The following is a 23,771-nucleotide window of genomic DNA, read 5'->3' on the forward strand; positions in this document are numbered from 1 at the left end:
CTCGCTGTTGAGTCACCGAAAGGTCCGGGCTGATGTCGAGGGATGGGCGCACAGGTCTAACAGCTTCGAACGCGAAACATTCAGAAACCTCCGCTAAGGGGTCGGCGAATGCGATGGCAGTAGCACGAAAAAGGTGCCAGGGCTCGTTAGAGAAGTTAGTCACCAGGAGCTCAGAGCAGCCGTCGCGGAGATGGATGAGACCTCGCGCTGAGCAGATGCCGTGGGTGAGCAAAAGGGACAGGTTGCCCTCTGCGACCGCTGTCCCTTCACGTAGTCCGTCGCAGTGAACACTCACAAAAACGCTGGCGCGTGGCGGAATCCAAACGCTCTCGGCGGATATTCTAAGGGCGGCGCGGCGTGGACAGTCCTCGGAGTAAACATCAGCTTTCTCGGTAGAAAATGTGACAGTGCGCTTTCGGAGGTCAATAATAGCTCCATACTCTCGGAGAAAATCAACGCCAAGGATACAGTCACGGGAGCAGTTCGGTAGAACTAGGCAGCTGACAACAAATGTGGAGCTGCGAATTTGGACTCTTGCTGTGCACAGGCCAAGCGGAGTTACGACATGTCCGCCAGCCGTGCGAATCTGCGTGCCGGACCATGGTGTCATTACTTTTTTAAGAAGCGCCGCTAGCTTTCCGCTTAAAATCGAGAAATCAGCGCCAGTGTCCACCAAAGCACTAACCTTATAGCCATCGAGAAGCACGGGTATATCCAACGAGAATCGATCTCCGAGTTCAGGTACTGCAGTCGTTGCCTTTAAATCGCGGTCGGTCGCTGTTCGCGTTGTCGGGGGGTCTTGTTCGTATCGATTGCCAGCGGCCTCGCCCCCTGAGGTCGCTCTCTTTAGTTTTCCCGGCGGGGACTTGGCGACCGTCTCTGCGCCATCCAGGAGGAGCTTTGGGGCTGTGGCGAAGGTCGGCGTGGTGATGGAGACCGAGACTGCCGCTGGGGAATTGTCGCCATGCGCTGCTGGGCTACGTAGTCCTCGATCTCCCGGGGTCGTTGACCTCTTGGTGGACGGGGCATGTCGATAGGGAACCCCTGCAGCCCAAGCTGTCGATACGGGCACTGGCGATACAGATGACCGGGTTCCCCGCAGTGAAAGCAGAGACGCCGCCGATCCGGAGCACGCCACAGGTCCGTCTTCCGCTGGGGTGATCGTCGATTGTCGATGTAGTACGTGTCGGGATGTGCGGAAAACAGCGAGCCTTGATTGGACGGAGGAAACTGCGCCGAAGAGGGCGCAGGACGTTGCAAGGCTTCAGCGTACGTTGGACGACGGCACTCCGTTGGTAAAGGCGGCGGGTCAACGGACGGGAACGAAGGTCTCAAGGCTTGAACCTCTTCGCGGACCAGGCTAGCGAGAGAGCCGGCCGTCGGCAGGGGAGCACCGAAAAGCGCCTGGAGCTCTTCGCGCACAACGGAGCGGATCAGGTCGCGGAGAAGACCAGGGTTAGCCCCGAAGGCAGGAAGCGGCTCTGTAAGTGAAGCGGCGAGTACCGGCCGGTCGTAGGTGGTAGACCGCCGCAAGAGCATCTTCTCCATCGTGACCGCCTCCGAGAGAAACTCAGCAACAGTCCCAGGTGGACTGCGCACGAGGCCAGCGAAAAGTTGCTCTTTAACGCCGCGCATGAGATGGCGCACCTTTTTATCTTCGGGCATGGCTGGGTCAGCTCGCCGGAAGAGCCGAGTCATATCCTCCACGTACATGCTTACAGTCTCATTCGGCATCTGAATGCGAGACTGCAAAGCCCGTTCAGCCCGTTCTCGACGATCCGTGCTGGTGTAGGTCTCCAGCAGGCGTCGGCGGAACTCGTGCCATGATGTTAGGGCGTCTTCTCGGTTTTCGTACCAGGTACGTGCACCATCCTCGAGACTAAAGAAGACGTCTACATCATTTTTGACACTGAGTTCAGTCACGCTTTCTTTCATGCTTGTGCTTGCCTAACTTGAAAACAATTAGACTCAGAGGCACCCCTATATCCTTGTGCTCTAGGCTTGTCTTGAACTGTATCCTCATTTTTTTTTAAACAAATGGCAGTGTGCGAGACATAAGGGAGGAATGCTGTGTGAGAGTTATAAGTGGTCTGATGAACCTTCATGGTGACAACTAAGGTTAAGCCTCCCTAAATTGCCGACGCACGATGCCGCCCAATTCAAATGCAGCGAATTTGGAGCAGTTTAGCGCAAAGGTGGGGTCAGTGGAACAAGGCTATCACAGCAGATAGAGCGATACTTTGTGTCGCAACACGCTGCTAAAAGACTAAAGCATACAATTATGGGAGCGTATTTTTCAATTTACACCTACAAATTTTTTGGTGCACTCCAATTTAGATTGCTATTAACCAGTCCCATCAACACATTATAAAATAAATAATATTGGCTTAATCTGAAAATTACTTTGAGCATTGCTTTCCCTGTACATCATACTTTCTAGCCACATGTTAAGTTTTTCTGATGAGTGGTTCTCTTCTATTATCTCGTGCAAACAAAGGAGTGTAAATATGTAACATTTTGAGAAATAACTTGCAATAAAACATCGTTAATTCGGACTGCTGCCGGAGTCCCACCCAAATGCCCATGCAAGTCTATGGCACTGGAAGCTCATTTATTTGGATGACGTGGGGGCTCATGTCGGTTAATTCGGATGGGCCCCCGAAAGGGTGCCATGTTGAGAGACGTGCTCGACAGGCTACAGGTATTCGACTAAAGGCCGGAACTGCATATTACGTTGTCTCTTGCACCCGTCTAATGTGCACGCAAATGCAGGCATGTCAACTGTTGGCAGGCATCCCGTCGATAGGCCGAGAGCGAGTCTGGTCGTGTAGTTTCATTTTTGGAGCTTCACTGCCAGCCCGCGGCGATGGCGGCTATCTGCTGCACATACAAGCGAGCCAGCCAAGCTGCACACAATTGGGTACAACAACTGCCTTGTTGCCCATTCTTTTTTTTTTAGCGTGCTAGTCGAAATCAAAAGAAAGAAATGGGCTTGGGCAGGGCATGTAATGCGAAGGCAAGATAACCGCTGGTCCTTAAGGGTAACGGAGTGGATTCCAAGAGAAAGTAAGCGTAGCAGGGGGCAGCAGAAGGTTAGGTGGGCGGATGAGATTAAGAAGTTTGCAGGCAAAGGGTGGATGCAGCTGGCAAAGGACAGGGTTAATTGGAGAGACATGGGAGAGGCCTTTGCCCTGCAGTGGGTGTATTAAGGCTGATGATGATGATGATGACTTATTGCGGCCATTCCCAGCATTTGTGCCACCCGGGAACACTGGATGTGAGCACCAGAACAGAAGGAAAAACGGAACTGCTAGCGCACCTAATTCGCACTTGGCCTAACTGCTCAAATTGACCATTTTTTTTTTTGTTCAAAGGCGTCTTGCCGCTCTGGCGCCTTTCGTCCACGCAGTATTTCCATTCTTCCAGCACGCAGAAACTCCCTGCTCATCACATGCTGTTCGCCGTTTGTGCAATGGTGCCTCCTCACATGCAATGCCACACGTGAAGAAGCTCCAGCGCTGCCATTTCGAACATTGGAAGAAGCTATGTAGACCCTTACCGTTCCGCAACTCCCAACAGCATGCGCGAATTAGAACGTGGCAGAACTGCAAGCAATCGCTGTTGTTGCGCAGTTTTCGTCTTAAAAGGATATGTTTCCACCAAATAAATACTGCTTTTACGCAAATGGTTCTTGGCAGTTCTAGGAGGCCGCTCCATAATTCGACAGTCAGATAATTCGGGCATTTCTTTCACTCCCTTGAAGTCAGATTTGAAATCAGCTGTAGAAATTGAATATGACTAAAGTTTCATTACATATGGCCTAAAAATAACATCAGGACAACATCAGTGAAAGCTCCAATTCGCTTGTTTCCATGTACTACCGCGTGGTTTCGGATTCAGTATGCCGGAGGTGCTGCAATGTGCCCGATTTTCAGTATCCCGCCGCTGGGTGTGTCGTCCATCGCTCAGCAAAAAGCGCTAACACAGCAAGCTACCGAAGCCTTTCCGATCTGCAGTAGCAAGCTACAGCTGGACACAAATCTCGGAGGTCATGCAGCTATAGTTGGATACAACTTGGGAATCCCTCCAGCCAATGGTGTTGACCGATTCTCATTATGTCGTGGGTAATCAATCCCCTTAACCTGACAGCATGACACCACAGGGTGTGACCGATGAAAGGGTATTCACCACTGCTTAATCGGTTTAATTGCGGGTTCCTAAAAATCTGTAGACACCATCGCATGAAGGGCCGTTACCCATGCAAAGTAATGTGGTTGTGACAACACATCACCATTGACCAATGAGAATTTCGTTCTTGCACCACTGAGACTTCCACCAAACGCGTGCTTTACATATTTAAGATTGCTGTAGAGCCGTCACGCACCCCATAGGTTGTAAAGTCTCTGCAATATGAATGGGAACAACCAGTTCTTAAAAAAAAAAGCCAATTTCCTGGTTATTTTGCTACAAGTTGAAAATGACTTTTGGATATTATACAAAAGAAGAAAAGAAGTTAGAAAACAGTAAAAAGCGTGCTTGTTGCACATAATTAGTAACAAATCATTAATTTCGGTCAAAGTAAGTCTCGAGCAGGCACCACCGCCAAGGAATGCGCCAATCTGGACACAATGTGCAGATGGATTGGCTTGGACAGGCATGGCAATTTCTGTTGTCGTTACGCAAGGCAATGGCACACGCTACTCATATTTCTTGAGACTCCATGGACCATGGTCCTGCATTGCGACAACAGTCCAAGGAACACAGCCATTGCGAGATTATGCCGATACCGACGCAACAAAAGGGTCTGCGCGGCTGAGACGGCACCGCCCACGAAAAGAGGAGCGGGTGTGCGTATGTGTATAAGGGGTCGTCGACAGGCATTGTCATAAAAATGGACCCTGTTCTTGTCTTGCATGATGAGCATCTACCGAAATCGCAGGGAACATGTACAGGGTCGCCCACTTGTAATTCTTTTTAATAAAGTCCCATCATACTGAAACCCTTAAGAGTGAAAGCATCACCACGTAGCCATGCTCTTTGGAGTGCCAGAGTGTCTGCCACGTCCACACATCGAAGCAAAGTGGCACAGGCGAAGAGGAACCTGGGGGGGGGGGGGTTGTTCGTGTCATTCATCACTCTGTTTCAATGTACAATCATGTCAGACGCACTGGCGCTCCAAAGAGCATGGCCACATCCTGGCATGTTCACCCTGAGACTGGACCACCCTGAAGTAGCTGCTGTGCAAAAGGGACAAGGATGGCGAAGAAAGTCCTTGTTCCTTTCACAAAGCAGTTACAACCATGTACACGTAGAACGGTGCAGTAGCGTGCAAATGCTACCCCATTCGGGCCATTGCTTGTAGCATGACCTGTAGCTGCCAGCCACACAAACGGTTATCAACAGTGCATGGTGTGCTGCTGACACGATACAGGAGCTAATACCGCTTTTGGGCACAAAATGACAGAAGGCAAATTTTTTTATTATTATTTTATCTCAGTAAACTGTTCTTAAGTTCAGATTTTTCGGACTGTTTGATTATTCGGACCTCTTTTCGGGACCCACTGAGGCCGAAAAATCAGCTGGCATCTGTAACTGTATGGAGCTATGCTCGGTGTCCCCTTGAGAAGGAAAAGTCACTCACATGCCGCCGAAGGGTGGCGCTGCTTGCGGCAAGCTGAACTGCATCGGGGCTGTCTGGCCAAACGGGGTGCCAAAAGCCTCCTGGGCTGGCTGCTGCTGCTGCGGCTGCTGCTGCAGAGGTGTGCTAGGTTGGCTTGGCTGCACCAAGTTTATAAATGGCGTTTATTACTTGTTTACAAACTTAACACATGTAAAATTATGGAATCTGTGCAGAGAAACACACTAGTACAACACAAAACAAATGAAAAACAAGCTCAGGAGCTCCACCATACAGCCTGTAGGACAGTTGAGACTATTCAGGAAATTAAATTTCAATGTCTGGTACATCCTCTTTATTCACCAATCTCGCTCCTAGTGACTTTTATCTGTTCGGTGCACTCAAAGAAGCAATAAGAGGCAGGCATTTCAGACGTGACGAAGAGGTGAAAACCGCGGCGCACAACCGGCTACGTGCGCGCACACGACCAAAAGAATAATTTTACTGTGGTACCTATGCACTTCTGAAGCGGTGGAATACGTGCATTCAATGTAAGGGAGACTACGAAAAATGACATGTAGGTTTTTTGTTCATTGTTACAATAAAAACAGTTATAGCACTTAACCTTTTCATTTGAAACACCCTAGTACTTTGAAAATATTCAAAGTTCCCGAATATTGCTATTCGTGTTGAAGGCCAAATCGAATACCGCATTATTTGTTTCGATTTCCAGAACGTTATAATATCCGCACAACTCCAGTCTTAAGGTTTGCCGTGCCCACTCCTTTAATGCGACTATCAACAATCTTGAGAAGAATGCAGGAGCAGGTGAAATGTACAATGGATTCTTCTTTCTTATGGGGATTTAACGTCCCAAAGTGGCTCAGGCTATGAGGGACGCCGTAGTGAAGGGCTCCGGAAAATGCAACCACCTGGGGTTCTTTAACGGGCACAGACATCGCGCAGTACAAAATATACGATGGAGATAGAACAAATGAGATGGCTTGAGTCAATTTAACGCCTTAGCACAGGCCATTACAGCCGTTTAGGAACTGTAAATCGGATAGCACTTCAGCTACCTTTACAACCTGTGCTTTGGAAGCACTTGCGTGCGAAGAGATCGATATGCGCCAACTTGCCCGAAAAGAAGCTTTAATGAAGAGGAACAACACAGTTAGAAAGCACTTTCAATGCCATGAGTAGCAAAAACATCATGACACGAGGAAAGGGAGAATGTTTAGTCCTGTGTAACAATTAAAGCTGTTGTGGAAAAATTGCTTTCGAATCCAACCACCACCATTTGACACAATGCTCTGCACACCAATTAGCCGCCTAAAATCTTAATTTTCATGTCTAAAGCTCCCGGTGCATAATCGTATCATAATAACTGCACTGAAGTGGTTCTCGGACCATAATGTAAGTGTGACCACAGGAAAACAAGTGGCAGTGAAAAGCGTCCTGCTGCGTGAGAAGGGATGCCCATTCACCTGTGCGCCGAAGCGGAATACTCCGCCAGCCGTTGGACCAGTGCTACCAAACTGGAAGGTCACCGGCGTGGTGGTTGCCGGCGGCGGCCGGAACACAAATGACGGCTGTGTAGGCGGAGCTGCTGCAGGAAGCCCAAAGCCCGTGCTGGCTGTTGGCTGGCAGCCAAAGCCACCTAGAGGGTCATGAAACTCCATGTCATTTGCATAGCACGAACGCACGAAGAGTTGCACAAATGACACACCACTCCTCTTTTAAACTTCGCTTTTTAAACTTTTTTTTTTCCAGTCTGAAATTTTCACATTTAGCTTGTCGTCTCACAAAAAAGTTCCGACTTCTATGCCACAAAATTCCCCGCTTAGTCGAGAGAGGTCACAGGACCTTGTGACATCACAACCTGGCCACCATGGCAACCTGCCCACAGAGTTGTGAGCTACCTACCTCCAGTGACATGCGGCAATGAAATTCATCATCATCATCATCGTCTGCCTGAATACGACCATGAGGGCACAGGACACCCACATGTTTGTGCAAATCACTTTGCCCTGTGCCAGGTGTGGTCACCCTATCCTCCCAAACTATATGCTGAAACTTCAGACATTTGAAAAAATTAAAATAATTTGATATAAAATGTTGATTTCACTTCAGAATTCAGAATCATCCTTGTGGAAATATTTTTCTCACCACCAGCTTTTGGATCTCCAACCAGGAGGATACTAGGCAAATTTGCGACCTGTTACATGTGGTAAAGCTTTAAACATTTTACGTCAACTTTAAAATCACATTTCTCATCATGCATGGTGGTTTTATTCTGACAATGCACAAATGTTATTTGCTTTTATTGCAAAATCGCTATGTAGACGGTGGGGTAGAATCCGAAAATGGTGTCCAGAGAAGACTGGCTGATCTTTCAGAACATACACACACAGCACAATCCTTGCATACGGAAAGTTTAGAGCATCTTGAATCTGCACCAGCAGGTGCACGCTTTTATATGATAAAACTTTTGCAGTCACTGCGCAAAGAAGCGGTGTCCTACATGTAGGACGCTAAGCATACATGGTTTAATTTCATCCGCCAACTAACTTTCTGGGTTAAGGTGAGTTAGTTGGTCGGATTAGTGTAATTGCATATGATAACCCAGTGGAAGGTACTGAAAAATTTCGATGAGGTAATCACTCATGCATATCATATAAGTGCAATGGAACCAGTTCCAACTGGAGTTTTGACGGGAAAATAGCAACAACTCTAGACACTCATTCCAGCCATCATAGCAGGAAACATAAATGTTAGTGCATTTTAACATGAAAGCGTTAAGGCTGTTGTACAGAAAATCCGGCGTCGGTTTTGTGAGCGAAAAATCCCTGCAGAAGCAACCTAGATGAGCAAACTTGGTGACGTAACATTGTGGCATCACCACAACCTGCCCACCAGATTGTGAGCAAACTGGCCACCGTGGCAGGCAGCAGTTAAATTAATGACTGGTCGCGAGAAGTTGTCCACGAGGAGAAACGAGTCGCACAAGCCTCACAGATGGCAGCACCTGCCATCGCAGGGCCATCGCCTAACTGCTGCACTCCCAGGGATCTAAGAATGTAAAACCAACAATGACCAATTCCACATATACGAGCGTTAACCCAATAAACCTATAGAGTCGTACCCTTAAGGTGCAGCTTAGGTGTCCCCTCCAGCTTTTATTCTTTAAAAATGTGGTTCAAGTTCTCCAAAAAAGTTCTTTACAGTTCTTCCAAGTTTTGTCTTCAAGGAGCCACTGTACATTGCCTGTTCCAAATTGGCATGCACCACCCACCCAATGGCCTCAACGAACAAGAGGCACAGCATGCAGAAGAAGGTCGGTTCACCTGGCATGCTGGTTGCTGTTGGGGCCACAGCAGAGGTGACGGCAGGCTTGGGAGCCGAGAGGGTGCCAAATGCGGGTGCAACAGTTGCCGTTGCGCCAATGCCAAAGGTGGGCTGTGCCACAGGCTGGGGCTGCTGCTCCAGGGGCTTTGCTGTGAGGGTGCCAAAGGAGGGCAAAGGAGTCGCCCCGAGAGGCGAGGCAAAGTTTGGCGGCGCCGCACTCTGGGAACCAAACGAAAACGTGCCAGCACCACTGTCAGATTTCTGACCAAATACAAACTGCGAAGCCTGCGGGAAGGCTGGCTTGGGTGGCTCCACCGTCTGTGGTGCCGCTGCCAAGGATGATTCGGGCATGGCCGGAGCAAGGGGTGCAGCACCAGACAGAAGGCCAGGCAACTGACCACCGCTGTTGGCACCCTGGCTGCTTGCCTGCAACTGTTCTGTGGCTGCAGGAGTTGCCGAGATGGCAGGTTTTTCGGTCACGCCAAACATGAAAGGCTTTGGTGTCGCTGGTGCTGCCACTGTTGTTGTAGGGAGACCAAAACTGAAAGGCTTGGTGGGGGCATCAGCGGGTGTGCCAAACTTGGGTGCTTCGCTGGCAGGGGCACCAAACTGGAACAGCTTGGCTGGCTCTGTTGTCGGAGGTGCACCATGCTTGTGGGTCTGCTGTTCCTCGGAGGAGCCGAACTTCAGGGGCTTTGCTTGCTCTGCTGTGCTGGAACCAAACTTGAAAGCAGGTTCTGGAGGGGCAGAGCCAAATGTGAACGGCTTTGCAGGTTCCTTCGCAGCCGGCCCAAAACTGAATCCTTTGCTTGGCTCAGATGCAGTGGGAGCTAGCTTGACACTGCTGCCTGCACCTTCAGCAGCAGAAGTGGAAAGGCCCGGCTGGAAAGGCTTCGCATGTTCTCCTCCTCCGGCAGAACCGAAAACTACATCTCCAGGCGTAGACCCTGACTGAGATGACTTGGCTGGCTCTTCTGCGGCACACCCAAACTTCAGAGCCTTTGCGGGTTGCTCTGTGGAGGAACTTACGTCAGAGGACTTCGCTGGCCCTTCTACAGTTGTGCTCAACTTCAGTCCCTTGGCTGGCTCCCCTGAACTGGCACCAAACGTGAACATTTTTGTGGGCTCTTGAGCCGTTTCACCAACCTTGAATGCCTTTGCTGATGGCTCCTCAGATGTACCAAACTTGAATGCCTTTGCCGACGGCTCCTCTGTGGTAGAGCCAAACTTTAATGCCTTTGACTCCTCCGTGGCAGAGCCAAACTTCAAGGTCTTTGCTGGCGCTTCAGTAGAAGAGCCAAAGGTGAATGTTTTCGATGACTGCTCAGTGGATGAGCCAAGCTTGAAGGTCTTCGATGCTACTTCAGTAGTAGTGCCAAAGCTGAATGGTTTCACTGGGCTTTCCGTAGATGCAGCTGCATCTGCTGGCTTTGTTGAGCCTGAAGTAGGTATGCCGAATTTAAACGGCTTGACCGCTGTATCAGTTGTCGAGAGGGACACCCCACCAAAACCACCAGAGCCGGAGGAGGCAGACAGCGTGAAGCTGAAGGCTGCCGCTGCCGCTGTTGCTGCATGTGAGAAAAAATGAGATCAGCAAAACTGCCACAGCGAATGTGCGACTATAAATGCAAATGTAGCACCCCTCCTTTCATGAAGTGGGCCAAGTTGACACTCTCGTGACATTTGTCCCTCACCTAAGAAGTCTACTGTGGGCCAATATATGTGCTAATCCTTTCACATATGGATCATTTCTCAACTTTTGCACAAATCCTGCCCAGGCACTATTTTTATTCAGCTTTTTCTCTTAATTTGGATGACATCACACTGCCAGCAAGATCATACGATTAATCACTGCATCCACATCAGAGTGGTATTTCTATAATATGTTCATCAATTTCTTCCTCTGTCAAAAAGCACACACGTGTCATGCTGACCTGCAATGACTCTGCTGCTGAGGGCAAATGACAGAGTGCAGACCACTTCGAACAGATAATAAAACACCTCCGCTCGACACGACACCTCGGTGCTGAGAGTTACAAGCTTTTATTTCATTTCTGAAAACAAATTCACTCAGAAGTGAGCTTGAAACACCAGATAGTACTGGTGTACAACTAGAGTAAGCTCCCATTAAAATAAATTTGCTACAATGAATTCAGATAAGATGAGCCATGTGAGATCATGATCAATTCGACTGATGAGGCAGAGTATGCATTACCATTAGTGCTCTCTCCAAAGGGGCCAGCCGCTGCCGCTTATGGGTTCAGACCGTGTGAAAGGGGTCGTCGTTTAAAGAGACCCGGAAATGATTTCGATGGGTATACAGTGGAACCCCGTTCATACGTTTTTCACCGGACCGCAAAAAAAAAATGTAACAGCCGGGAAAATGCAACAGTGAGGAAAGGTCCGAAAATTAATGAAAACAGTGCAGCTTTGCCTTGAAACAATTTATTTCGACATCAAGTGAGCTTAGGTCTTAAAAAAATCGAGAATGGTCGATTGCCGTTTTTTCCACTCGCTCGAAAACACCACGCGTTTCTCGATGGCCTGGAAAGCCGCACTGCTCTCAGCATCGCTTTGAGGTGCGACGCACCTGCGGAGGAGGTCCAGAGCCGCGACGGCTTCTCCAAAGCTCGGGTCCGCCAACTCCCCGGAATCATGCGGCTCGTGCTCCTCGTCGTCATCACAGTCTGAGGCTTCACTCGCGACCGAGTCTGCAACGATCTCGGCGATACTCTGACACTCGGACGTCATGACAGCAGCATCCACGGCGACGTAGTCGTCATACGTGACTCCCGTGGCACCCAGCGCATTCAAAGCTTCACTCAGCTCTTGATCATGAGAGGCTGCTTCCGTCTCTTCAGCTTCCATGGCAGTTTCCTCTCCGCCGTCCATGCGAAAGCCACACCGCGCGAAGCAGTGCTGTGCAGTTGACACGCTCACTGCAGTCCACGATGAAGCGGCATTCCCTTGTATCTCGGCACGCTTCGAGACGATGCTGTTAAGCGTCGAGGGTGGCAGACCAAGATCCTTGGCGATGTCGACTCTTTTCCGCGCTGACTGCCTGTCGACTGCGTTGAGAACATCCAGCTTTTCCTCGAGGGAAAGCGCCTTGCGCTTGCGCGACGCCATCAAAGGACGACAAATCGCTCGCGGTGTTAGCGAGGCCCGACGAGGCGTAGGCAGCGTAAGTGTTGACGGGAGGACACGGACGACTCGGATGGGTTGAACCGCACAACCAAGCAAGACTAGATTAGCGAGGCCTGACGAGGCGTAGGGAGCGTAGCTGTTGACGGAAGGACACGAACGACTCGGATGGGTTGAACCGCATAAACAAAAAAGACTGGATTGCTGCGGGCCCACGGGTTTCGGCTGACGAGGCAGTGGCCATCTAATGGCAATCTCTCCAACTCGGGTGCGGCTTTTTATGGCCTCCGAGATTACCCACGCGCGTGCAGGGGGGGTGATCTTGGAGGCCATGGTCTTGTAGCCAATTCCGTAGCCAAGCCTGGCTAAGACTCGTCAAAATGGCGATTGGTGCGCGTTGCCCGGCCGGGTTCGGGGTGCCAGGTTGCGACGTATCATGCGGGAACGTTTTCACAGCTACAACGTAACAGCGGGGTACCCAATACATTGGATCCTATGGGAGCTATGCTGGGACCGGACAAAAACGACGTAACAGCCTGGAAAACGCAGCAGTGAGGAACGTAACAGCGGGGTTCTACTGTATTCTAGTGCAACAGATCTGTAGAGGTAGTCTCTGTGTATATTTGAGCCAAATTTGAAGCTCAGCATAGACCCTATAATTTAGAAATAATTTTTAAAATTCGCTTCTCACAGTAACTTGCAACTGATTAGGCAGACATCTCACATACTGTGTGTCCCCTACCAGATGACGTCAGTGGGCAGACAGGGCAAGCAGTTTGCCCACTGAAATCACCAAGCAGTCCAATGTAGAAGCTTGGGTGAGTTGGTGACTCAACATTCTTTCCCGTTTCTGTGTCTTAGTCAGCGCTCACACAACACAAGGGAGGAGTGAGAAAAGAAAATTGTGAGCACAGCAGCGCACAGCAGTGCAAACTAGGGCTTACACCATTCACAGCGTGACAGATTTGTGGCGCCCTCTATGTGCAGCTACATGAACTAATTAATGCTTTTGCCATTTTTACCTTTGCAAACAGTTGTTATAGAATGCTATGTTACAAAGCCACACTATGTGTCGCTGGTTCAACCAATCGGCAAGTTGGAACAAGGTCCAGATTCCTGGCCCATGAGGAGAGTCCATTCAGTCATGCATGAACACAGAGGCATTTGTAACCCAGCCCAAAGGCCTGCAGAGAGTCCCTGAAAGCTCACCAGCTGCAGAAGGAGCGTCGCCGCCACCTGCACATGCCCGGGGAGTCTCGCAGGCGATGCAGCGCACGGCGTTGGGCAAGTTTCGCACCAAGCATGTGTCACACTCCCAAAGAGAAGCTGTGGCAGCACCAGCTGCAGCAGTGGTGGTAGTAGTAGTAGCAGCAGCAGCAGCAGCAGTGGCACTGGCTGGTGGCAGAGACGGAAATGAGAATTCAGGGTTCATGGAGATGCCAGAAAGGCGCAAACTAAATTCTTACTTCTAACAAAAAATAAAAAAGTCTGGAGGAGACACTTAAGCTCCACTTTAGCAGTATGATGCAACACCCATGTATGCAGAATTGGTCATCCTCTACTTTACATTCATAAATAAGCGGGCGTTCTCATACCACTCCTGGCACAGTGATGCAGTACAGCAATGCACCACTCCCTGATAAACAACCATTTGAAACACAGCCACCATTTAATTTCCACCTGCCATGGTGGGCAGGCTGTGATGACACCACAAGGTCAAGTGACCTAAGAGGCAAGTGGGACACCTGCCTTAGTGCTCACTATGCTGCTGTCGTCGCATTTTATGCAGAACGACAGTGTTCACACTATCGCGTAAAAAATAATAAAATGGCAATATCTGGTGGTGCAATGGTAGGGAGCATCCGAAGAAACTTTCTTGCCTTGAGGTTTCGAAATTAGCAACCATCTTGTATATAAGAGACATGCAAACATTTGAATACCTTGTGAATAAGCATTCAATTTACTCTCCCATTCTACCTTTGCTGTTAAAGGTAGGAAACAGTTTTAAAAGAACTTTAGAGCGCAGCTCATATGCGCCCATTCGTGGGTTGAGTTGCGTCGCCGTCGGTGTAATTGAGCGCGAGGGGAAGAAGAGGAGAGCGCGAATGAAATTACCACTGCTCGCTCATAGACAGTGCCAAAGTGGTGCGCCACAAGTGCTGTCGTCCACCACCACTGCCTGTGGATATGGGCGGCATGCTGCGGCATGCGCACCCACGCACTGCCTCCTCGCAGTCACGCCATGCTCCATTCTGTTGATGGGAGGTGCTGTGAAAAGTGCTGCATGCGATAGACTGCCTGCGTAGGCTGCGCCACTTATAGCGTTGTCTTCCTAGTATAAACTGTCTGCTTATGAACGAGGCATTAGTGCAGCAGGTTGAACATACCTCCGTTCATTTCTCTGACCACAAAACTGGGAGAGGAGTGCGACTTGAAGAAAGAGTGCGTGCGGAAAATAAAGAGTGATTTGTAACTGTACATACATACACGTATCAAATTCTTTGCCTCAACATACTGCGATCAAACAAAACACCTACAGAGTTGCGCACAAATTTTGCATTAGGGACTATTGTAATCGTTTTTAGAATTTTTTATTACCGAAGTCACAATGACAAAATCTTCAAGAAACAAGTATTTTTGCGTGCTGATTCTAATTACAGTAAAAGCTGGTTAGTTTCAACTCAAAGGGGACTGAAAAATTGTTTGAATTAAGTGAAGTTCGAATTATCGAATGGGCACTAGAATGAGCGGTCATTGCGCCCCGACGTGTAGGCAGAACCTGAAGCAGTCATATCTAGCTCGTTATTGCAAGCTAGGCGCTACTACACGTTTGTGGCGGATGATTCTGAGAATTAAATTCACGCAGCCCTAATGGCAAAGGAAATAAACTAATTGGCCAGTTATATGCCAGAAACAAGTACTGGAATGCATTCTCATGAGCTTTTTGGTCCCTTTCCGATGTGTCCGTCTGGAAAGCACTGGATCATTGTTGTGACCTACTACCCGACCCGGTACGCTGAGACCACGTCCCTAGACAAAGGCACTGCTGCTGAAGTGGCACAGTTCTTCGTCCAGAACATTGTTCTGCATCACGGAGCCCCCCCCGTTGTTGTTACTGACCAGGGGACTGCTTTCACTGCCTTAACCCAGTCCGTGATGACTTGAAGCACATCAGCCATCGACGTGCTATGGCCTATCACCCACAGATATACAGGTTGGTAGAGCGACTCAACCGCACACTAGCTGACATGCTTTCTATGTATGTTGACGTCGAGCATCGAACTTGGGACACCATTCTGCCGTATGCAACGTTTGCGTACAACACCGCCCTGCAGGAGATAACCCAACTGACCCCCTTTCAGCTTGTCTTCAGTCGGCAAGTGACCACTCCGTTGGATGCTATGTTGCCTGTTGACCTCTACTGCAACTCTGATGCTGACTTCGACGTAGACAGCTTCACTCAGTGTACTGAGGAAGTGCGGCAATTGGCACGCCTGCGAATTAACTGTCAACAGGAGACCGACGCCGCTAGGTACAACCTCGGACGCCGCTTCGTCAGTTACACGCCTGGCGACTTGGTGTGGGTTTGGACACCTGTTCGTCGCCGTGGGCTTTCTGAAAAGTTGCTGCGCAGATACTTCGGCCCTTACGAAGTAGTGCGCCATATCAGTGATGGGACGTATGCAATTACTCCAGCCCAAGTAGCTTGCTCATCATGCTGGTTGCACCGTACTGAAGTCGTGCGCATTGTTCGCATGAAGCCTTACCACAACAGACTACCTGACTGAACAGCGGTTAACTGCAGCTGTGTTTTCGTTGACTTTTCTCTCCTCATCAGATAGTGCCGATGCTGCAGAAGACGGGGGCAATGATACGTGCCACTGTAGAAGAAGTAGAAGCGCCTGCATTCGAAGAAGGAAGGAAATTGGTTCTCTCTCGCTCGCGCGCTTGGACCACTTGGAGACCACCGCAGTTTTCAGTCTCTGCTCCGAAGGTTCTCCTTCGTGTTGCATGTTACAACATCCATGTAAGAGCTGCACCCAAACTTTCCACAACCCACACAGCAACAGACTTCGAAATGCACGTGCCGTGGTCTCCGTAATCAGCTCCGGCTGCGAGCAACAGTGCGCTTGATTGTGGAGGCGACAGGAGCTTCCAGTTGCCGCCCACGGATGCACCCAAGGCCGCGGCTCATTATCATCATTGTCAACTTTTTCCTCCGCTGCGAGCTCCCACTTCCATATCGGTATCAGTATCACCAGCTCCAGATTTTGTGGCTGTCAAAGGCATGAGAGTTGTGGCAGTGTTCTAGTGCACCGCATTTGTGGCTTTAACGTGCATTGCAGTTTTAGCACGATGGGCAAGCACCTTAATAGCTACACGGCTGGGAGTTTGCTGTTGAACATGGCAAGCATGCGGCGGGCAGAAAATTCGACTTGGCCGAGAAGTAAGTCCGAAGATGGTGCAACCAACAGGATGCATTGAGGAACACATGCTGCAAAAAGCGCGCTTTCCGAGGCATGCAGTGTAAGTTTCCCGAACTGGAAGAAGAGCTGCTCTGCTATGTGATGGAAGTGCGGAACAACGGCTATGCGTCGACAGTGGACATGCTGTGCGGCTTCTTGTAGGATGAGCTTGCACCAGAGCACAGCACCAGCTTGGAGTCTGAATACGCAGCGAGTGACTACTGAACGCAGAATAAATGCCGCTCATTCCCCGATTGAAGTTCTTACTTTCAACGCACTCTCGCGCTGTTCATTGCACACCGTCATCTTCATTGTCTTCTATCTGCGGCGCGAACAGATCAGATCAGCTTAACCTCGATCAGAGTTTAATCTGAGCATAACATCGTCGCCAGACGTACCAACGAGCCAGCAAAGCAAAACCACGAGCCAACCAGGCTAAACACATGCTTTCACACGTCTACTGGGTTTAACTGCATTAAAACCCTACCATTTTTTTTTTTATTTTAGGAAATGTTGATAAAGCTGGAGTGACATTCCGACTAAAAGACAAGTTGCTAAAATGGCAAATCACGTGTGCACAAAGACCAATGTGCAACAAATCGTCAGGAATTATCCTATGTGTTCACAAATTTACAGCCATTGTTTGTCATTCCATGAAATTGATAAAGCACTACCGCTACTATTGCAGCATGAGGTCTCAGGAGTGAATACGTGCATCAAGCATCCACATTGCGGATTGCTGAATACGACAATAAAATGTCGCACAGTTGTTCACCCAAGACCTTACGTCGGGCAGAAATCTCTGCAAAGACGGCTTGACAAAGCAGCATGAAGGTATATCCGACCACCTCCTAGCTGGCTATTTAAAAGGTTGCCTGAAAGCTGAGCGGCGCGTAAAAGGCATTTCAGCGCTTCAGACCATTTTGCAATGGACACTGACCAATAGGGACAGGACTGCTAAATGTGCTGAACAGGACTTCACTTCTTCAGCTGCCTCTCATAACCAGCTTCTTCTACGCTCTTATCTTGGGGACCTTTTCGAGAAAACTAAAAATCCAGGGCCCTTTGTTTCGTGCAGCTGTCGGAGCACATGACACCCCCAAGGTGAATCTCAAAACATGTTTATTTACGGGGAAGGGTTGTCAAGATTAAAAGTAATCAGCGAAGTGCGTTTGCTTGTGTTTCTTCTGCCAAGACTCCATCAGCACCATTAGCAGCTTGGCCAAAGCTCCTGTGCAACGCCGGAGTTCTCATTGACAGAGAAGAGGCATGCTGCAACCTAGAGCGCCGACGCTACTTCACGTGCACTTGGCGGTGGCATAGTCTCGTCGCCGCCGTCGGACTAATCACTGTCGGCTGTTCTCACCACACGTGAGCCCTGCGACGTCTGCTGGGAGCATGCAGCCTCAATTACCGTAAAAACCGGACTATAGGTCGGACCGGAATATAGGTCGACCCCCTAACTAACCAATTCTAAAAATGAAAAAGATCTTTTTCAATGGGAAAAGTACCGTAAGACATCCTTACTTTGAAACAAATGCGACTCGAGAGGTTGCACAATGGTGACAGTATTTAATTTCATTTAAATGCTGCTTGTATGTACACCCGGCAAATTTTTTAACAATATCGCGCACCAATCGGCCCGCGTGTTTGTTTCTGGCACAGGCAAGTACGGCGCCGTAGAGCAAAGCCCTCCTCTTCATGAATCGCCGCAACCAGGATGGCGAGCCTTTGAATTGCGCCCTCGTGAGTCTAGAGGCACGCGCGATCTCTGCCGCTTTCACGCGGATGCATTCGGCAGTCACAGGCAGCGATCTTGCTCGCAGCGCAACGTTTCCTTCCTATTCTCGATACACTGCGGTCTGCCCACGAAATGATGTTTTCTTCTGGTTGCAGCAAGTTGTAATACGCAACTTCTGCCTCCGCCAGTACTGAATGCTCTTTTCGGATACTCCAAATTCGCGCTGTGCCGCCAGGTTCCCGTGAGCTTCCTCGTACTCAATCGTGTTTTTCTTGAAGGCGACGGTAAATTGCCGTTAGCTTCCGCTTTGCATCTACTGAAACGCAAAATGGCGGCACTGCTGCTGATGGCGATGGTGATGGAGGCTGCTGACTTCAGCCACCCATTGTTGCAAGACTTCCGTATTTTTTCCGCCAATGACCGGTATATAAGACGGGGGTCGACTTTTCACCACGGTTTTTTGAAAAAAAGTTCAACCTATATTCCGGTTTTTACGGTATATCGGCGTCACTCAAGGGCTCCAACTTCACACTGCTGTCCACGTAGCTCGCGGCACCAACAAAAGCCGTCATTGCGCGAACTGCCATACTGTGTTGTGTACACCACGCGATCACGACCCAGCGACTGTGGAACAACGAAAACTTGGAAGGGCTCGCGTCGAAGCCACCGAAGCAACAGCGGCGCAGGCGAGTGCTCTGGAAGCGAAAACCTGCTAAGGCATGCACCGGAACACGGGCTCTGTAAGCCTCATGCACTCGGATTTTTTTTTTTTCCATTGTTTTACATCTATGGTAAATTTGGAGCGCGTTTTACTTGCTATGGGTGAACTTCTATCTATGAGGAGCGGAGTCAGCCAGTGGCTCCTAGTTCGAATTAACCGCAGCAGGTGCAGAGTTGTTCTAATTATCGGGAGTTTTCCTTCATTGAAATACACATGGCTGTGCCGGGACCCAGGCGTCAGTTCGAATTAACTGTAAGTTCGAATTAACGAGCTTTTACTGTAATAATAATAATAATAATAATAACAAAGCCTCACTGGTCACAGAAGGAGCCGAGCCACTGGCAGATGCCCGGGGAGCCTCGCAGGCAGCACAGCGCTGGGCATCGGGCACGTTCATTACCCAGCATTCACTGCACTCCCAGCGGGAAGCATTGCTGGCTGCAGTAGAGGGAGGAGGAAGGGGCAGTGGTGCAGCTGGCGCCGGCGAAGGCGTGCTGGAAGGAGTTGCCGCAGCGGTGGAACCAACACTAGTGGCGGGCCGTGGCTCTTCACAGGCTTGGCAGCGACTTGCTGAGGCCTGGTTGCTGACCATGCATATCGAGCAAGACCAGCTCCCGGCAGGTGGCTTGAAGCACTCCCATAGGTCTTCACCTGGCACATGGAGAGCGGCAGCGGAGCAATAAATAATTATTTGACTGGGAAGCAACAAGTACCGTCCTACATGCAATGGGAGGCTGGTAGAACAGGTGGTAGGGTACACAGCTGGGAAGACCACAGAAAGAAAAACCTACTGCAAATGAAGCACACTGTACAAAACACCTTTGCCACTCTGAAACTGCTACGGACATCCAAATACCATGTTTACACCATTGTAAGTCGACCTATTTTTCAAAATTTGAAAATCCAAAGTGGGGGAAGGGGGGGGGGGGGGGGGGTTGCTTATAATTGAAACTAAAGCATTGCACCATAAATAGAGGAGAGGCAAATGAGATATCAGGCGTGCTACAGCGTGGTTGCATTTTTTCTGCACAGCTCCGTCGCATCGCTCTTGGAGCTGGCCTGAAGCAGCTGCTATGTCAACGCGCAAAACCGGCATCCCCTCTCCGTGTGGGGTGGCTGATGAAGGCTGTTGATAAGCAGCAAACTATCGATCACCAGCAGCAGTTCTTGCACAAGTCAGCCATCAGTTTGGGCATACTGTTTTTTCGAGGTGCAGCTGAAGGGGTGCCGTATTTACTCGAATGCAACGCGACTACGAATGTAATGCGAGGCTTAAGGACGCTAAACAAAGTACCTTTAATGGACATCGTGGCCAACATATTTGTGCATCTTCCCCGCTTTCGGAGTCCCCCTTTTCGTTATCGAAGTCTCCCGGTAACTTCTGTTGTATCGATATTGTTCACTGCAGAGGACCCATTCCTCTTCATGAATGTTTGGGCCCACCCACGAGATGCTCTGAACTTCCCATCTCCCGAGCAATGCGTCTAACTTTCCAATGGATCAGCTCGACACTGACCCCCATGAGATGGTTGCGCTGCTCGATAATAAAGTCCGCCACTTTTCCCTCCAGCTCGACGTGATGGCCGTGGCGAGCCTTACGGAATCCTTTGCGGTCGGGCACACATTTACAAAGCACCTCCCGCTGCAGCCGCCATCCGCGGATGGTTGACTCGTTGAGGTCAAGTCTTCGAGCTGCCGCACAATTCCCGACCTCTTCAGCTAACAGGATCGCTTTTCTCTTAAATCGCCACAAGAACGCGACGTGACGACGCGTTAAGCGCGAGGACGCAACGAACACACACACAAAAAAAAATGACAGAGAGCACTGCACCGACGCTTTGACTTTGAATGGATGAGGATTTGGCTTCCGTGGTACCCATGCTGCCAGCATAAGACCGCAAAAATGCGGAAACCGAAACAAAGCTGACTGCTCTAGGCCAATCGAAGTGCGGTATTCGATTATAACGTGAGGGTAGACTTCAAGGGGAAAAAAACCGGGAAAAAACTCGCCTTACATTCGGGTAAATACGGTAAATCAAACACGCTCTGCGATTCCAATAGAGCAAGAAAAGCTTTAATAGCTCAAAATCTTCTGCATACAAAGCTCAATCACATGAGATATGGAACGCAGGCAGCACAAAGCTACAGTAATCCCTCGTTATAACGAAGTCAGCAGGACGGCGAAAAAATTTGTTACAAGTGGTAATGAGATATAAGCGCCTACCCAATAAAATTTAAAGCAGTCGAGTTTTAATTGCGCCGCAACTGCGAGGAAATCAAAATACTATGTATTCAGAGTAGCAAAACTTATTCAGGTGCAAAAAAGGCAGTGAGCTTTGGCTGTTTCAAGTTCTTAACGGGCGCCTGCAACCCCTGCTCTTATCTGACCAAGCATTCCACGAGGCCGTGGTCGTCGCCCATGCATTCAACCTTCGGGGTATTTCGAATCACGTAAGCAGTGGCCGCTTTTATGGGGGGTGGGGGGGCGTGGGTCACAGAAGACTACAAGAGTATTGCGCTGGAATTAAAGCGCCGCAAATGCCGTCGCTCGAGTCTGAGGTTGTGTCTGTAGTGCTCAAAAAACAATTAGCCGCTCATTGTCGATGCGCAGCGCGATTGTGAAAACTGAACGGTTTTGCAGTAAGGGCTTTGTATGATTACTGGGCAGTTTTTTTTCCCGATGTGTACAGCTGTGAAGATTTCAAGATGAGAGTTTTTCGGCGCACAGATGTCGACGACACTGTGCTAATTTTACGGTTCGAGTGTCAGCGTACTCGCATCGACGAGTCTAGGAAGAAAATTGCAATGACCCTACCACGCATTTAGACCGTTCGTCTAGTCAGATGGCGCGAATCAAGCATGACTGGCTTGAGAAAATCGCCAGGGAAACACCATGGTTGCACTGACCTGCCATGTGGACAGCCTGACTCGCCGCTGGCGACGCTCGGATTTTTTGTGCTTTCGGCAAGTTATCGGCAAGCAAATTTTTAGACCGGCTTCCCCAAAGTCGTCTTCCCGAATTTGCTAACGTAGCTCCTTGCGTCGAACATGGCAAAAGGCATGCGACCAGGCAGCAGCTCGGAAACGTCGTCGTTCCCACTTGCAAGTGCGACCTGCAGATCGCCTTCTTGTTCGAAACGAAAATTCTCAGGAATGACGTTGTTAGTGCGCTTTCGAGTTTCGTCTGCTTTGGCCGATGTGAAACAATTAGGCTTAGCAAAGACTACGGCAGACAGGGAGCAGAGCAGCTCAGTTCGTTGCCCGGTGCGTGCGTAATCGACGTCGTTGCCGAAAGCTCGGCTCGCTCATGACTGGCAAGTGGCGACTGGACACTTATTTTGTGCTTTTTGGCACGTTTCAGTGCCAGAAGTGCTCTTTAGAGCAGTAAAATTTTGCTCATCAAGTGCACCCCATAAAATGCTACAGCAACGTCTGCCCGCAGTCTTTTGGACAATTTTCGACACCCAAAGAGATCGCGGGTTTCTGGCATCACAAAGCGTCAGAAAAACTTTATTTTTGTGTGGACTCTACCACGACGGACACCAGCAATGTGATTGTGACCGATTCGGGCCCGCTGCACCATTGAATTTGACAGCTTCCGTTCGCTCTGCTGTAAGCAGCTGGGCACTCGCTTGGTACCCGTTACTAGGCAGGTCATCAGTCGTAGGTTTGGTACTTTTGTGGCCTGTCCTGTGCCTGCATGAGACTAATTCGTCGGCGGTATTAATTTGACACTGCATACGCAAAATGGTCACCCGCTCGGCGGCGGCGATGCCTCCATTTGCCAGTTCACTCTAAGCGGGTCAAGCCCTTCATGCGTTTCGGGTAATGCGGCTTAAAATGCATGCGCCTCGGTCGGGACCAGAAGAAATTTCGAATGAAGCGATATTTCGAGTAAGTGATTTCGTTATAACGAGAGATTGCTGTATAAATACAGGGCTGAGACAGCACAAGAGCCATATAAACACCCTTCTGTAAAAAAAAAAAAAACATTGCCAGGAACCTGTCATTTTAACACTTCGCTCAAGCTGTAAGCAGCCCATCACAGCTTCACAGAGAAAGATCACACAATCACACACCTTTTGCAGTACTGTTGTCAATCTTCTCATCTTTTTCCGTGCAAGTCTCATCCTCTTTACTATCCTTGACTTTCATGCCCTCAGCTTTGACACAGCTGGCCTGAGCTGGAGGATCCATCTTGGTATTAACGTCTTTCGCCTTTGCAAGCCCCTGGGCTGAATAAAAACAGTACACGCCAGGCGGCACAGTTCTCCACAGACACGTCTAATTCATGACACTGGCAGGGTGAAGCCAAAATATGCAGCGTCTGTTGGGGAATGCAGTGCGGCACTCAGTTCATAAAACAACACTGCACTCGCAACACGCAAGAGATCTAAGCACACAAGAACTGCATGCTTGGCCTTAAGGAGAGATGCGGGTCGAAAAATTGGAAAATTTTTGCAATTTTTCAATGTTTTCTAATCTCTGAGCATTTTACTTTCATGTAGAAAAACAGGAAAATGAGATCGTTATTCATTCATGAGCTATATAATGACTTTCTAAGCATTTCGTTGGCTTTAGGATGTGCAGCAAACCTTCAGAAATGACTGCATATTTTTAAAACTAGCTTTTTTAATTAAGAAATTACTATAATGGCCCGTCAGAAAGGATTTATTTGGGATATATTATTTTGCCATATCTTCAGTTCCAGATGAGATATCTAAATTCTGAGTG

General features: G+C 49.3%; 1 protein-coding gene across 1 annotated transcript in view; it reads right to left on the minus strand.

The window, feature by feature from the left end:
• The window catches only part of LOC144106387 (uncharacterized), a 71,573-nt gene that overhangs the window by 5,486 nt on the left and 42,316 nt on the right, over positions 1-23,771 (minus strand). Inside the window, exons 11-16 of the mRNA XM_077639180.1 lie at positions 23,117-23,272; positions 19,353-19,688; positions 13,319-13,504; positions 8,965-10,533; positions 7,105-7,277; positions 5,642-5,778 (exon numbers count right to left, since the gene is read on the minus strand). Of these exons, the coding sequence (XP_077495306.1) occupies positions 5,642-5,778; positions 7,105-7,277; positions 8,965-10,533; positions 13,319-13,504; positions 19,353-19,688; positions 23,117-23,272 (2,557 nt within the window). The remainder of the gene's footprint in view (positions 1-5,641; positions 5,779-7,104; positions 7,278-8,964; positions 10,534-13,318; positions 13,505-19,352; positions 19,689-23,116; positions 23,273-23,771) is intronic.

This window comes from Amblyomma americanum, chromosome 10 (genome assembly GCF_052857255.1).
Source record: "Amblyomma americanum isolate KBUSLIRL-KWMA chromosome 10, ASM5285725v1, whole genome shotgun sequence".
NCBI classification, from domain to species: Eukaryota; Metazoa; Arthropoda; class Arachnida; order Ixodida; family Ixodidae; genus Amblyomma; species Amblyomma americanum.